The 14,944-nt window shown below is 39.3% G+C and overlaps 3 protein-coding genes across 4 annotated transcripts; 2 read left to right on the forward strand and 1 right to left on the reverse strand.

Annotated features, from left to right (window-relative positions):
• Positions 1-130: 130 nt before the first annotated feature.
• ccdc77 (coiled-coil domain containing 77) lies at positions 131-5,394 on the forward strand. 2 transcript variants are annotated; one of them, XM_077518023.1, is made up of 12 exons: positions 131-375; positions 1,060-1,106; positions 1,360-1,462; positions 1,554-1,696; positions 2,879-2,975; positions 3,206-3,290; positions 3,475-3,566; positions 3,644-3,792; positions 3,873-4,122; positions 4,221-4,346; positions 4,856-5,008; positions 5,126-5,394. In XM_077518023.1, exons 2-12 carry the CDS (start codon positions 1,072-1,074, stop codon positions 5,270-5,272), a joined length of 1,380 nt encoding a protein of 459 aa, XP_077374149.1. In that variant the 5' UTR covers positions 131-375; positions 1,060-1,071; the 3' UTR covers positions 5,273-5,394. The 2 variants fall into 2 exon arrangements, with proteins under 2 accessions (XP_077374149.1, XP_077374148.1); XM_077518022.1 differs by having other exon boundaries at positions 199-375; positions 1,270-1,462.
• A 776-nt stretch (positions 5,395-6,170) lies between these two features.
• hdhd5 (haloacid dehalogenase like hydrolase domain containing 5) lies at positions 6,171-11,048 on the forward strand. The gene is made up of 8 exons (XM_077516050.1): positions 6,171-6,406; positions 7,405-7,614; positions 7,704-7,816; positions 8,007-8,100; positions 8,293-8,326; positions 9,025-9,199; positions 9,260-9,448; positions 9,529-11,048. The coding sequence occupies exons 1-8, from the start codon at positions 6,299-6,301 to the stop codon at positions 9,935-9,937; spliced, it is 1,332 nt and encodes a 443-aa protein (XP_077372176.1). The 5' UTR covers positions 6,171-6,298; the 3' UTR covers positions 9,938-11,048.
• Positions 10,684-14,430, reverse strand: ccdc34 (coiled-coil domain containing 34). Its single transcript, XM_077516051.1, has 7 exons — positions 12,608-14,430; positions 12,197-12,440; positions 11,999-12,119; positions 11,794-11,901; positions 11,532-11,690; positions 11,319-11,445; positions 10,684-11,218 (listed from the first exon to the last, which is right to left on the reverse strand). Exons 2-7 carry the CDS (start codon positions 12,421-12,423, stop codon positions 11,046-11,048), a joined length of 915 nt encoding a protein of 304 aa, XP_077372177.1. The 5' UTR covers positions 12,424-12,440; positions 12,608-14,430; the 3' UTR covers positions 10,684-11,045.
• Between the last annotated feature and the right edge of the window lie 514 nt (positions 14,431-14,944).

Below are 14,944 nucleotides of genomic sequence, written 5' to 3' on the forward strand. Positions count from 1 at the left end.
TATTGTTGTTACTATTATTATTATTATTATTATTAGTAGTAGTAGTAGTAGTAGTAGTAGTAGTAGTAGTAGTAGTAGTAGTAGTAGTAGTAGTGGAGAGAGGAAGGGTAGTTTTAAAGTTCTTGAGAAAAACTGAGCAGTACTCAGTGATAGTCAGTGACAGTCGTATAAAATTCCGTCGTTATTTGTAGCCCAACAATGCAAGCGTTAGATTTGTTCTGATGTGCGTGCTAATCATCTGACCAGTGGAGGGCAGTAATGTAACGTGCCAAGTCTTCCGGAAATGACGACAACGAAGAAGAGGCGTAAACTTCCGGGTTTCAAACTGCTGCAATCGCAACGAACAACACTCGGAGACAACAGAATATCTCCTGGGTATGTGAAGATTTGAATAATGACTTCTATAACTCCTAATAGTCAAGATGCCTTTTTTTTGTGGATCACAATTATCTTAAACACGTACCCAATGTAGACAACCACAGTATCACTTTCTGTTTACATTACAGTGAGTCGGGTAATTATCGGTATGGTTAAGTGAAAAACAACGTATCTGCTCAATCAACATGTCTGGACAACGGATGCGTGTACTTTTCAGTATCTGAAATGGTCTTTATATTGTGTCAAAGTGTAGCATTTCAAAAGTCCCGCTCCCCCTGGCGCCCTGTTCATGGAATTAAATGTGTATCTCCGCCCTCCCCAGTAGTGTCAAAAGTGATAAATACAAGTTTGTTTTCCTGCCATTTGTTGGCGACCAGTCCAGGGGTGTAGTCAACCTCTTGCCCCAAGTCAGGTGCATTGGGGCTTCAGCTCCCTGACCCAAATGAGGACAAGCGCTTCAGAAAATGGATGGATTATTGCATGTATGATTGTCAATATTAGTTGACAACGTTCGAGATTAGTTTGAATACTAAATGTGTATCAAAAAGTCAGTTTCCAATGTTGCTAATGAAATGTAACCATTTCACTTTTCATTGTGCATTTATAACTGTGCATGGATTTTTAATTTAATTACAAATTTGCAATGAATCACCTTATTCTCTCATATTTTCATATTTTTAGTTTTGCCTCAGGATGGGATCTCCCCAAAAACCTTCAATGGTGCACAGGTAAATATATATATATAATTATTATTATTAATGTATCCTTCAGTAACACCCTGCTTTGATTTGGTCTCACTTGATGGATATTCTATCTTTTTGTGTCTGTGGATTACATAGTACTGTACTAGTATACAGAAGTATTCCATTCCTAAGGACTGGCTTTTTGCAGATCCAGGGTCTATGGGCCTAATTCTGGTAAGGAATCAGACTCCCCACTTCCCCCCATTAATGAGCGGTTGGCGCACCTTCGTCCCTCCAGGGAACTGTTGGAGTTCTCCAAGGAGAAGGTTGCCCAGTTTGATGGGGAGCATGGGCAGCTGCTGAAGAGGTTGGAAAAGTACAAGAGCATAATAGAGGACCAGGTGAGCCGAAGAGACAGGCTATAGATTTTGATGTTACGAATGATATGTTCCTATGTGAACTAATATCTCTGTTTTTGATACCTCATGCCAGCATAAGCTACTGGGTGACTTGCGGCAGCGTGAAGGAGAGGTTACAGAGCTTCAGAATGCACTGAGTGACATGCAGGTTTACCTCTACCAAGAAAGAGAACAGTCTTTGCGGCTTCATGCAGAAAATGACAGACTGAAAATCAGGTGGAGCAAAAGCACACCAAACATTCTTAAAAAAAAATAAAATAAATCATCATCATCTTTGGGTCCCTTGAAAGGCAGTGTACAACTCAAAGTTATTATAATTACTCTGGCCTCTTAAAATATCTTTTTATTAATGTTATTTCAACAATAGCCTTTTTGGTTCCTCAATATGCTTTTCCGATCCATACTACTTTTGAAAGATCAACTTCATAGTAGTGGTACCTCGCGACAGGTGGCGAAGAGCGAGCTAAGTGCCATAAAGTGACACATCTTCGCTAAAGTGTGTAAATATGTCTAATAATGCACAGACAAAAACATACTGTATTAATGACAACTTTGTTCATCGTAGAAGTTGTGTGATACAACAGACATCAACTTCGTAACACTTGTGACACAACACTGGTCGGTCATTAATCCTTATCCCCATCACAAATCCCCCTCGAAATTCAGTCAGTAGTGCCCCCTGGAATGTTTGAAACAATTCATCCCTGGCACCAGGTTCGACATGAAATTTGTTTGATATACAAGTACTTTGCAAAAGTCTTAGGCCACCATTACATTTACTGTTATAGCAACACCATAGGCTGAATTATACAATTTGCAATGCAACTAATTGCACCAAGCATGAACAAGTGTGATCATTCATGGAACTTTTGCATTTGGGTTCGTTTGTCCGTCCATTTGTTTGTTAGCAGTCTACTTGTGAGGCTACTAAACGAGGATGAGAAAGGAATGGAAGCTGCAAATATGAATCTGGGGCTCTGACAGTTCCAATGGGATCACATTGACTCATATGGTTAAATAATAATAACAATAATGATGCTCCCCTCAATTAACTCTTCCGAAATTCGCCCAAATGAACCCAAAAGAAGCCATCATCTGAGACAATTGTGCCACGCTAGATTTCTAAGCTTTTTAGCCTGTGTGATTTAATGTGAGTGTTGCATGGTGAAAGCTTGATCATTATTTTGCAGATTAATTATTAGAATTAGCATTAGAAATGCTAAGACGTGAACATTAATAATTCTTTTACAATTCTTCAGTGACTGTGAAACCAAAATTGAGTTATGTCATTATTATTCTTTGTCAGCTTTTCTAATTCTCAAAACCATCCTTGCATCAATCTTTTTAATTCTCAAAATTATCCTTAATTCTCAAAACCGACTATCTTCTGTTGCACAGAGAGCTGGAGGACAGAAAGAAAATTCAACACCTTCTTTCAATGGTGGGTACCGATGACGGAGAGACCACATATTTCCTGCGGGAGCCTCCTCACAAGGTACACTTTTTCATCATATAAGATATTAATGATGATAAAGTGAATTTATCAAATCATCAGAATTATAACAAAAATATTGTCTGGTTATGGTAGTGTTTTTACCACAACTGCTCTATTGATCTTGTTGTGACATTGCGACTGGCAGTTTACTCGCCAGGTTTCTACATTGTGTTATTTTTACTACAAATCAGTTGTAAATACGTAGTAATTTTGTGATATATTACATCTAGGTGGCGATCAAACAAAAGAAGGAAGAGTTGGGGGATAATCTCAATCTGAGGCCAACAAGTTTAAAACCCACTGTGACCAGTAAAGGTCTGAAAACAATTTTGTGATGACATTTGCTTCTCGTGCCAAACTGACAAATTTGATTTGTAACATTGCAGTGCAGTTATATGTTCTTCTTGCTCTCTGTTGTCATTTTTAATTCAGTAAACAAAATGCAATCAAAATGAAGTAGATGATTGTTTTGTTGATTATGCCACTCATGTTCTCTTAGCAGAGACAGCTAAGAAAGCAAAATTTGCAGATATGGGAACGGGCGATAATTTGGAAAAATATAAGACAGACATTCATACTTTAACACTACAGGTAAGGACTATATTTTCTGATTGTGTTCAAATACTATATTATAGGCGTTTTCATTTATATTGATTATGTGGCCCCAGGTGGATGCTCTGCAGGCCCAGATGGAGGAACAAACCCGACTGGCCAGAGAGCAGGTTGAGTCACTCCAGGAGGACCGACAGATGAAAAAGGACGAGGCACAAGCTGAAAGGAAAAGATTTGAGTGCCACATCACCGCTTTGACAGACAAGTGAGACTTTTATCGTCGTCTCAACATTTCTGGTTAACGTACAAATGAATTAGTGAGCGTGTTCCTGTGTAACATCGCAGGCTGCAGCGAACGCAGAACCTGCTCTACGAAAGCACAAAAGATTTCTTAAAGCTAAAATATGAAACAAAGACTCAGGAGAAGAAATGGATGTTGGAGAAGGACCGCATCCTCGGCGATCTGAGCACGTGTCCCAAAAAAGGAGGTGTGGGGGCGGGGCGAATGCGGCAAGCTGTTAGCTACGGCAGTCCAACTCAGCTCAGACCGCAGGCTCAGATGGACTTAAGGCAAAAACATAAGGAAGAAGTAAAGGTTTGTCTCATAGGTGTTGTTTATAATGTTTAAAGATACTCCCTACGAATCTATTTTAAAATGAAAGGGTCTCTATGTGGTTTATTTGATCTTTTTAGGCAATGCAGGAGGAAATAAAGCAAGCCCACCGTATGGCAGAGATGTACAGGGAGCAGTGTGTTGCCTTGGAATCAGAATTGGCCCAGGCTAGGGAGCAGGGGGAGGTTGGCAGGGAAATATTTAAGGTACCGTTTATTTAAATGGCTCTCCTAGCCATCCATCAATCCATTTTCCTTTTGTTTTCATAAAAATAAATCAGATTTGTCTAGCCATTTTATTAATGCTCAAACACACAAGCACAGTCAAGCACAATCTGTTTTAAGATGCTGGTGATGCTCGTTTCCTACACTGGTTTTCTCTTAACATGTCTCCTGACACTAGGGATACACGACAATATTTATAATAATTATTGGCAATTATCAACCAATTTGAAGTCATACAGATAATAAAGAAATCCACCGATGACAATAAACATGCCAACATCTGTTGTGGTTGTGGCTCAAGTTGTGCCCAACTCCTCAACCCCTCCCCTCTCCTACGGTAGTGTTGCATATTTGTGACATTAAAGTCACGCATGACAGTGATTGAACTTATTCAAATTACAACTCATTCTGAATTGTATAAGTAATAAAAAGATTCCTGACTGTGTTGCGGGCAACCCTCATCTCACTTTAGTAATATTTGATGTGCACAGGAACGTTCGGAAAAAGTGTCTGAACGTCTTAAGCTGATGACTCAGCGTTATGAGGCGCTGGGGAGGAGGAGAACTTTGGAAGTGGAGGGCTTCAAGACTGACCTCAGGCAACTTAGGCAAAAACTCAAAGATGTGGAAAAAAAGCTTGTACAGGTGAAAAAACGGAAGGACAGACAACATAAATTATTGTCTTTTTCTCTACATAGGGAAATGGTTGTGTAGCAAGTTGTTAGATGTTAGTGAATTTAGTATATTTGTATGTATTTTTAGGTAACGCGTAATGTTGGGCCCAACCAGGACTTAGCTATTCTGCAAGAGGTCCGCGAGAGCAATACGAGGACAAAGAAGGTCCAGAATGAGCTGATGACGTTAAAGGCCAAGATATTTGGACTGGAAAATGAGCTAAGAAGTTGCTGAGGAATGGATCACATTGTTTATTGTTACATAGATGCCTTAAAAAGCTTTAAAAGCTTTACCCAAGTATTATGCTCTTTTTTTTATTATTATTTTGTGCCAATAAATGTGTTTTTAAGAAATAACATTTTGCTCTCACTTTAATTCTAGATGTAACAAAATACATGTTACACCCCGCCTATTCATTCATCACATGCCTTCTAAGTTTTATTGAAATCAACCATTTTCTATTCCACTTTTCCTCATTGGGGTTGCGGGTGTACATTGGATTTTGGGCAATAGGTAGGATACACCCTGGACTGGTGTCCAGTTATTTACAGGGCACATATACAGTACAAACAGCGGAGGAGATAATCCACTGACATAGAATGATGGGAAGAACATGCAAACTCTAAACTAGAAAAGGGATTCAAACCTCTGAAATGTGCGGGAGAGGTGCTGTCAAGGTATTTTTGTGGAATATGTTCGTATAATAATAAATAATAGTAATTTAATACAAATATAATAATGTATTTGCATAATCTTACTAAATCACTAATTAAGCAATCAGGTTCTTCACATTTTGAACATTTTAGTTGTCCTTTAGATTTTACCTGACCTATTATGCGTGTTATTGTTGTGCTTCAAGAACTGTACTTGGCAATAGGCGGTTGCACAAACTTGTGACTTGTTGACAGGTCTGGCAGTTCAAATTATTAGATATCAGTTGTGTAACTTTAAAACAAGCGAAGCTGATTCGTGAATTACTTCTACAACATAGCATTATCTTTAGAAGAATATGAGGAATTTAATAAGCACACCCGACGTAGAACTTTCGTTTTCCTAAAACGAAAAGCGCAAACTACGAGCGTTTCCGGGAAGCGTGACGTTTTTGTACGCATGCGCGTTATGCGACCGGAAAAAGTGCAACAGCACTTGAACAATAATAGGTCAGCGTATACAGTAGTAGATTCAAGGATTAAGTTTTTGCAACTTCACTCAACAGATATAAAATTACCTAAGGCCGCCAGTGTCGTTTAAGCTTTGTTCATGTTGCATTTCAATACATTAGTAATGCAGCGATTAAGATGTTTGAAAAGTGCATGGAAACTGTTTCAATCAAGCAGCGAAGGAGCAGCAAGAAGATACTACAGCCATGTAAGTGATTGAGTTTTTTTTTTTTTTTCACCTGAAAGTCAATGGAGAAAAGTGAAGAAATTGCAACACTGAAACATCCCCTATCAACTTCAAACGACGTATTATTACTAGACTAGTAGTTATTTAATCAGTGTGATCTACAATTGCACAATCATTGTATTTGACATTGCTTGATCACTTTTTGTTAATTGTAATAACATTTTTTTGACGCCGAAATACACTCATCTACCCCCTCACAACAAATGCTTTATATTAGCCAAGGCAACTGATGTATTACGAACTGCATAATATTTGTACACACTATTTACACTAGCAGAGATGTATTTACAGGTAGTTATTACTTATTAGTGTGGTTATATAACTGTCTGTTTCTAACGTTTTTCTTCTCGCATAGTTAAATAAAGCATCCAACTGCAAATATTAGACGACCCAATACATTCACAATAATAAATATAATTGAATAAATGCAGACGTCAAAGCAAAGCCAATTTGCCTTTTTAATTTAATTTAAATTTCAAAGTTGATTATTAGATGGTTAACTTGTTCACAGTGACTCAACTGGTTGCAGTAAAACCATGCACTCTGACATTCGGGGGTCACAATACCCAAATGATAAAAAAGAAAGAAAGAAAAGAAACACTTTATATGCACTTGTCAAAGTGTAGTTGAAATCATTGACTGGGGTGGTGTGGCAACTCTCATGCAAATGCTTATTATGGCTTTTACACTCCTTCCAGAGTTGGTGATTTTCATCCTTCCATATCCAGACTGCAAATTAGTGGCCCTTAGGCTAATCTGCCAAGGCTAATTTAACGACGTACTACTGAACCAAAAGAAACCCTTGCTTGTGTAACTTCACACTTGATGGGTGGCCACTTGGCACACACTCAAGATGCCAACTATTTGCACACAAACTATAAAAAGTATATTTTTGATAATTCCACATAATGGTCGATCATTTAATCATTTTTTTTTTTCTGTTGCTGTCTTTTTCCTAGCCGTCTCCTCAGGGCTCATTTGGTCTCCTCTTCGACATCGATGGCGTGCTAGTGCGCGGACGAACGCCCATCCCTGCGGCAAAGCAGTGTTTCAAGAACCTCGTGGACCATCAGGGCAAATACAAAGTGCCCGTGGTGTTTGTCACCAATGCTGGAAACTGCATGCGGCAGACGAAAGCTGAGCATCTTTCACATCTGCTTGAAGTGGATGTAAGGGAACCCCATTTTTGATGTATTCCCAACTTGCTTATTTATTTGTAGCCTTCTAACTCCTGTTTGTTTGTGTCCGTTGCGCTCAGGTGTCACCAGACCAGGTGATGCTGTCCCACAGTCCTTTGCGAATGTTCACACACTTTCACCAAATGTGTGTGCTGGTGTCAGGACAGGGTCCTGTTGAAGAGGTTGCTCACATGTATCCTGTTTCAAATCAGTGACTTGTGCGCCGTCTCAACTAGTTGACCTCACTCTGCATGTGCTCTGTTTATTTAGTGTGCTTCCATTCAGCTGTGTAACGTTTTTAACACTTTGGACCCTTTGCTGTGTGTTTGTTAGTCGATTTCACTAAAGATCACGTGGGATAGCCTTGACCCACTAAACTGTAGGTTGGGCTTCAAGAATGTTGTCACCATTGATGATCTGAGAGAGGGCTATCCTCTTCTTGATATAGTGGATCACAACAGAAGACCCAAAGACAGTGTAAGTTTCTGCATTTGTTTGGCACCACACAAACGAAACCATCACAATGTGAGCTAATCTACAAGCAGAACTTGAGTTGCAGCTCTTCTTTACTGGATGTATTTACATTGTGCTGTTGTGGTAGATGAAGCTCAATTATACAGTTAAGTATATAGATTTTTTTTTCTCCCTTAATCCTATCTTGTCTCACAGATTCCTCCCACTAAAGGTTTACAGCCAATAGATGGTATGTTTGTACACATAGATACAATACAATAATAAATTAAACTTTAGTTTAATACAGTACAGTACAGGCACATCTCAGTAAGTTGGAGTATCATAGAAAATTTATTTATTTCAGTAGTTTGCTTCAAAAAGTGAAATTTATATAGACTAAATAAATACATGGGAAAATAATTCTGAGTTTGCATGTTCTCCCCGTGCCTGTGTGGGTTTTCCAAGGGTACTCCGGTCTCCTCCCACATTTCAAAGACATGCATGGCAGGTTAATTAAACACTCTAAATTGTCCCCAGGTGTGATTGATACCGTGGATGGTTGTTCGTCTCTGTGTGCCCTGCGATTGGCTGGCAACCAGTTCAGGGTGTGCCCTGGGATGGGCTCCAGCCCCCCCGTGACCCTTGTGAGGAATAAGCAGTTTAAAAAAAAAAATGGACAGATGGATGGAAAATACTTAACACAAGACCTATTCCCAACTCATGTCAAAATTAAAAATATTTTGGATTATTTATGCAATAATGTAATCTGTTAGGTGATTTTTTTTTCATTTATAAATCATCCACTTTCTGTATCGCTTATATTGAATCTATATGAGCTTCACTTTTTAAGTTGAACTACTGAAATAAATCACATTTTCTATGATACTCTAATTCATTGATATGCACTTGTTCATGTTTTTTTTCCTCTTTCCCCGCATATCCTCATAGCTGTCATCCTATTTGGCGAGCCAATCAGATGGGAGACCAACCTCCAGCTGATTGTTGATGTCCTTCTAACCAGCGGGAAGCCGGACAGAAATTGGAATTCTGTGCAGTATCCTCACATTCCGGTGCTGGCCTGTAACATGGACCTGCTATGGATGGCTGAGGCCAAGAATCCCAGGTGGAGTTTTTTTTTTTTTTTTTTTCCTGAATTATCATTCATGTTGTGGTTCCTTACCAGGTTTGGTCATGGTATGTTCCTGGTATGCTTGGAGAGCCTTTACAAGAAAGTGACAGGTTATGACCTCAAGTATGAGGCTCTGATTGGTAAACCCAGCGTAGTGACTTACAATTATGCAGAACTGCTGGTCAGGCAACAAGCTGAGAGACTTGGATGGACCACACCCGTGAAGAGGCTGTACGCGATAGGGTGAGTGATTTCAACCCGCCATCTTGGCTCGCTCAGACTATTGTTCATCCAGTGATTCACATGTCACCTCTTCTTGATAGTGATAACCCTATGGCCGACATATATGGCGCCAATCTCTACAACCGTTACCTCCAATCCGCTCAGTATTCTCAGGCCCAGAAGCGAGCGAACCAAAGTGGAGCATGCGCTCAAGCCGTTGACCAGGCCCCTAAAATGACATCGAGCGAGCTTGGCGGCGCACCAAACGTGTTCGGCTCCGGCTCGGATCTCCCGGAGGCATGCCACTCCATTCTGGTGTGTACAGGAGTGTACAGCAAAGAGGAGGAGCTGCCGCCGGACACGAGGCACACGGTGACCGAGCAGCGCATCTTTCACGGCCACAGGGACTTTCGCTTTGACCCCAGCCTCACGCAGCCGTCCTACGTGGTGCAGGATGTCAAAGATGCCGTCGAGTTAGTGTTTCAGCAGGAGGGATGGCCCCAGGAATAATTGGCTAATACGTGTTTTTATGTCAAACCAACAAATTGCAATCATGCAAAGTTAGCCATAAGAGAGTTCCTGGTACAACTGCATGTTCATCCATCCATCTATTGTAATACAGTACCCTGTTTCATTCAGATCCCCAACTAAAACAATCCAAACTGGGTGGTTATGGATGAAAAACAATAATACTCTGAAATAGAAATTTTTGAAATCAATTGCATAAAATGATTTATATTTATTTAATGTGTGAGGAATATAGACTTGAAGATGGAGGTGGGTAATTGAAAAAGAGAATCAAAATGCCATAAAACTCCTAAGAGGCCAGCCCTTTGACATACATCTTTGTCGTCATTGGGCTGGTAGGTCCGTGTACCTGTCATTCATTCTAATTTTGAAACTCAAATCAAAATAGAAAGGGTCCTATTTTTAATTTTCATTTTCACCTGTTTTCTGGGTTTGGTCAGCAAACTAAGCCATGATTGGTCGCTAAATACTTCCTCAGCACAGGTTATGTCATCTTCAGTCGACAAGTGGAAAAGTGAGTATTTGATGAAAAAAAAATATCAATTTCATTCTGGACAAAATATTAACGTTTGGCTCCTGAAAATGGCTCAATGCGTCAACTCTCTCTTTAAATCAGGAGCACCAAGTAGAGGAGTAAAATTATACATTGAAAGTGGTTCATGAAGCTTCCGTTTCCCACCACTCGTTGCAAGCAACACTTTCATGTAGCTAAAGTAAACCAAAATGTCTGCATTACGACACATTGAATCAATTTTATTATTTGGATGTTTTGTGATCTCAAGTGTGCTGTGAAATACAAATTTATTCATCAAGTGCAACAAAACGGGAGTATTTATCATTCAAACTTTTCGCTATTAAAAATTGCACTGATTGTGCCAAAATGATCAAACATGCTCACATTTATGATCCCGCTTATCTTCACAAGTGTGCTGGAGCTTATCCCAGATGTCTTCGAACAGCCAATTGGCAGAAATATAAAAATCCCATTTTTTTAAAAAGAAACACACACAAAAAAAAAACAAGAAATCCTAATCATGTTCCCCATTTCACAATTTGATTCACGTTTGAGTTGATTAAAGCACCCTCACTGTCATCTATGTGTCCTGTTTGTGAGTCTTAATTCTGAGCTTTGCTGTCCTCTTCTTTGTTTCTGAGGCTTCTTGCTTGGCGTGTTTTCGGGAGGTGTTTCCGGAGGGGGCATGTGAATGGGCCTCCATGGGATTGGGTTGTAAAAACTGGGTGGTGGGTACAATCTGCAGGGACCTGGAGGGGAATATATGTCACGTTATACCATGATTCACGCCTGGAAAACATGCATACGCGAACGTTAGCGAGCAGCTAATAATTGCCAGATCACACTCACTTGAATGATGAGGTGGTTTTGGACTTGCTTTCCATTTCTCGTTGTTTTTTGCCAGCCATTCCTCAAAGTTCTCCTCTGCCTTCCTCCGCCGCTCCTTCTCTTCTTCGTCCCTCAGACTTGCTTCCTCCTATTAAAATGAAACCCCAAGAATAAAGATGAAACACATGGTCAAGTAGTTGTTAAAATGCAGACATTTTGAAAATTAGTATTTACTTTTTGTTTCTTTTCCTTCTCTATCCTCTCTTGGTTCTTTTTCTGCAGCCAGTCTTTGTATTTCTGCTGAGCTTTCTGTTCTGTTTCTCTTTGTCTTTCCTGTTGACGCCGCACCTCTGCTTCTTCTTTGCTGATTTTCAGAAGCTGATTATGTCTCTCCTTATGTTGCAGTAACAAAAAAAAATGGTCAGTGCTTTTTTCTGCATTGGGTAAAATAATGGGAAATTAATTTGCTGTTGTAAATTGTGAAACAGTTTTGTACCTGTTCTCTTTTAAGCTGCTGCCATTCTCTGATCTTTTTTTCCTCTATGATCTTTTTCTGTATACGTTCCATTTCTTCTTGTTCTTTTTTTTCCTTTAGTAAACGTGCCTGGTTAAAGTGAAAGTGTTTGAATCAGAGCTTGCTGTCATGACCTCTTTGAGAAAACATAGTGAGATGTGTAGGCCGATTGAACGCCTCAACTTGCCTCCTCTGTTTTCTTTTTCATTTTAAGCTGGTCTTCTTTTGCTTTGTTTACAAGCCATATTACCCATGGACTGAAGGACTCGGGTTCTATCAGACCTGAGGGGGTTTTCTGTAGCTCACATCTTACAAACAAACACAAAGATTAATAACCATGTACATTTAGTAGGATTTCTGCCCACTTTATAGAATCAGATAATACCTGGGCGTTTGATGAGTTGTACTGAGCTCGTCGCCTTCATCACTTTCGTAACTATCACGGTAGATGGGGGACAGCAGAGAGTACGTGTCGTCGTCCTCGGGGAGTACGTCGTCGCCCGCCAGGCATTCCGAAACGTGAACCTTTTTTCGCTCATTTGGCTTGAGAGGAGTCGAGCTGAAGTCCTCGGGCGCAAACCCTGGTGCGCTCGGCAGCCACCAACCAGACATTACTAGTCGATCAATTTCTGTTGCGGCACAATTTTACATCAAAGCCCCTTGCTAAAGGGATAACTATTGTTATATTTTTTTTCTTGTACTGTTATCAATATCATAAATCGTACGGCAAGGTAATGACAAACTAAGTTCCCGTTCACTGCGGCAACCAAAAGCTACTGCAAATGCACATACATACCGACGAGTTATTGTTAGCTAAGTTTGGCTAACGATGTTAGCACCAGATGGAACCACTCTTGAACAAGATATCGTTACTATGGTTTATGGATTTTTCAGCCCCTTATAAGCGTCGAGGAACAAGCACTGATATTTGCCCGAATCACTTCTTCCTTTGTATTTGCCCGAATCACTTCTTCCTTTGGTGGCGGTGTCTGCAAAGTTTCGTGCGTTCCCTTCCTTCAAAACAATCATCTTCCCATGATGCACCGCCACCACGCCTCTATGTGTCGTTTTTGTAACCATGACGACGAATGACGTTCTGTACTCGGCAATTTTGCTTTGTACTTACAGTATGACTGGAAAAAAAAAAAAATAAATACTTAGAGTATGACTGTATATATTGTGCATTATCTTGTGCCGAAAACATTACATATTTAATAGGAAAATGTCAAAAATTACCGGGATACTCTATAAAACTAAGGATGTCCTGAACATGAACTCATTATATACATTATATAGTTCATTATTATTACCATATTTGACCTATTGTGTGGAAATCTGGTGAAATGCATATAAAACAAATACTAACTCTATTTTTAAATTGCAAAAGAGAGCCATAAGGATTATTAATCGATCAAAATATACAGAATCAACACAACCATTATTTATCAAATTAAATACAATGAAATTTTATGACTTGGTTGAGTTTAAAATAGCACAAATAATGTACAAAGTATGATGAGGGTTTTTTTTTCCTTTTCTCCTTCTTTTTTAACTTTTGTTTATCTGCTGTTTGTTTGTATGTTTTTATGTTCAATAAATCAAATCAAATATCACACCTTCCATAAATTATTACTGAAAAAAAAAATCAAATATTGAAATACATTTACTTTTGAACGACAAAAAATTAAAACGTTTAAAAATATATGAATATTGTACGATGCTATGGTTTTACTTCCTGACCGAAAACGTGTTTATTTTTTTAATAAAACGATCTTAGCTACCATCTGAAATATTTTATTTTTAATGCTGTGGTCCATAGCTGCATTTCTGCACGTTTTTATTTGTACAGTCATTTTAGTCTATAGACAATATATCACCATGTTTCAGGCTTCTGCAGGAAAGCCCCAAAATGTCAGGAAAAGCTTACTAGAGCAACTGAAAGTTTGACGGGTTAATCACAGGCACTTCACTTGCTGTTGGCAGGCTCCCGTTTAATGTGAGTTTGAACATGACTGGTTAATTCTGAACACAGCCACATCCCCAGTTGTAAATGAGTGTGCACTCTTGTACGTGAGCTCAATTGTTTCTTTTTATTTACCACCTTGAAAGAATTTTTTAAATTGAATTTTACATGTAATAAGTCATATTGATGGCAAATTTTCTTTTTAATGATTTGCCTCAATCTCATTTTCTACATCAAGAAAACCTAGCTCTTGAACGGGGTGTGTAGACTTTTAGTATCAAATATCAGTTTTACAGCACTGCACACTCCAGCTATATTGATGTTGTTTATAAAAATAGAAGCAAGACAATACTTGCAATAAGGCAGCCGGATTTCAGAACTGTCACATAGAGTAGACTTGCTAACTAGCTCAACCTTTACCGTAACACAGTGCTTCTAACTTATTGTCACACTACCCCAGGAAGAAGAAAATATTTTGTTGCAACACCACTCCCTCCCAACTCTGTCGTGACTGTGAATAGTATAATTTGTCTAGAAAACCGTTCTACGTACACCTTTGCAGAGGAGCTAATATTCCTTGCGCACTCTCGCAATGGCTGCGCACTGCCACCTATTGTATAGGATGAGCAATTACACTTTTTTTTATACTATGACAAAAAAAAAAAAAATTCTCTGGGGTCACACGCAACCCCCCCCCCCCCCCCCCCCCCAACACCCCCCACCCCCAATTACTGTACAGATTAATGGAAGGCAGCAGACAGTTGTTTTGCTGCAGCTAAGACCTGTTTGGTGTTTACGTGTGTGCCCTCTGTTTCACTCGCACTTAACATCATCAGCCGAAATACAGCAAGTGTGCCAAAATGAGTTTGGTCTGTTTTCACAAAGAGTTGTGGTATTTAGTGAGTGCTCCTTATGTGTGAAAGGGAATTGTCTATTGTTGTGGTGGTAAGATGATCTGCTGTATTGTTCAAGTACTAAAGAGCAAATTAACACAAAATGTTTGTTCCTGGTGCAATATTTCAAAGTTTACGTTAAGTTTCCGTATTAAGACAGTAGAGAAGCTGTTTGAACGGAAAGATAAACCAACCAAATGCATGTATGTTGTTAGTCATCACAGAGCTATTTCTGGGCTGCCCTCTAAATCTATCACTTCTCCGAACAGATGCCGTT

Source organism: Festucalex cinctus, chromosome 3 (assembly GCF_051991245.1).
Source record: "Festucalex cinctus isolate MCC-2025b chromosome 3, RoL_Fcin_1.0, whole genome shotgun sequence".
Taxonomy (NCBI): domain Eukaryota; kingdom Metazoa; phylum Chordata; class Actinopteri; order Syngnathiformes; family Syngnathidae; genus Festucalex; species Festucalex cinctus.

Excerpts from the sequence above, each read along its gene's own strand:
- ccdc77 (XM_077518022.1), top strand. The coding sequence starts at position 1,072 with ATGGGATCTCCCCAAAAACCTTCAATGGTGCACAG. Across the intron at positions 1,697-2,878 it reads AATGACAGACTGAAAATCAG|AGAGCTGGAGGACAGAAAGA; the intron begins GTGGAGCAAAAG and ends TCTGTTGCACAG. Across the intron at positions 4,123-4,220 it reads AACATAAGGAAGAAGTAAAG|GCAATGCAGGAGGAAATAAA; the intron begins GTTTGTCTCATA and ends TGATCTTTTTAG.
- hdhd5 (XM_077516050.1), top strand. The coding sequence starts at position 6,299 with ATGTTGCATTTCAATACATTAGTAATGCAGCGATTAAGATGTTTGAAA. Across the intron at positions 6,407-7,404 it reads CAAGAAGATACTACAGCCAT|CCGTCTCCTCAGGGCTCATT; the intron begins GTAAGTGATTGA and ends TCTTTTTCCTAG. Across the intron at positions 8,101-8,292 it reads ACAGAAGACCCAAAGACAGT|ATTCCTCCCACTAAAGGTTT; the intron begins GTAAGTTTCTGC and ends CTTGTCTCACAG.
- ccdc34 (XM_077516051.1), bottom strand. The coding sequence starts at position 12,423 with ATGTCTGGTTGGTGGCTGCCGAGCGCACCAGGGTTTGCGCCCGAGGAC. Across the intron at positions 11,902-11,998 it reads TGAAAAAGAAAACAGAGGAG|GCACGTTTACTAAAGGAAAA; the intron begins GCAAGTTGAGGC and ends CACTTTAACCAG. Across the intron at positions 11,219-11,318 it reads AAAACCACCTCATCATTCAA|GTCCCTGCAGATTGTACCCA; the intron begins GTGAGTGTGATC and ends ATTCCCCTCCAG.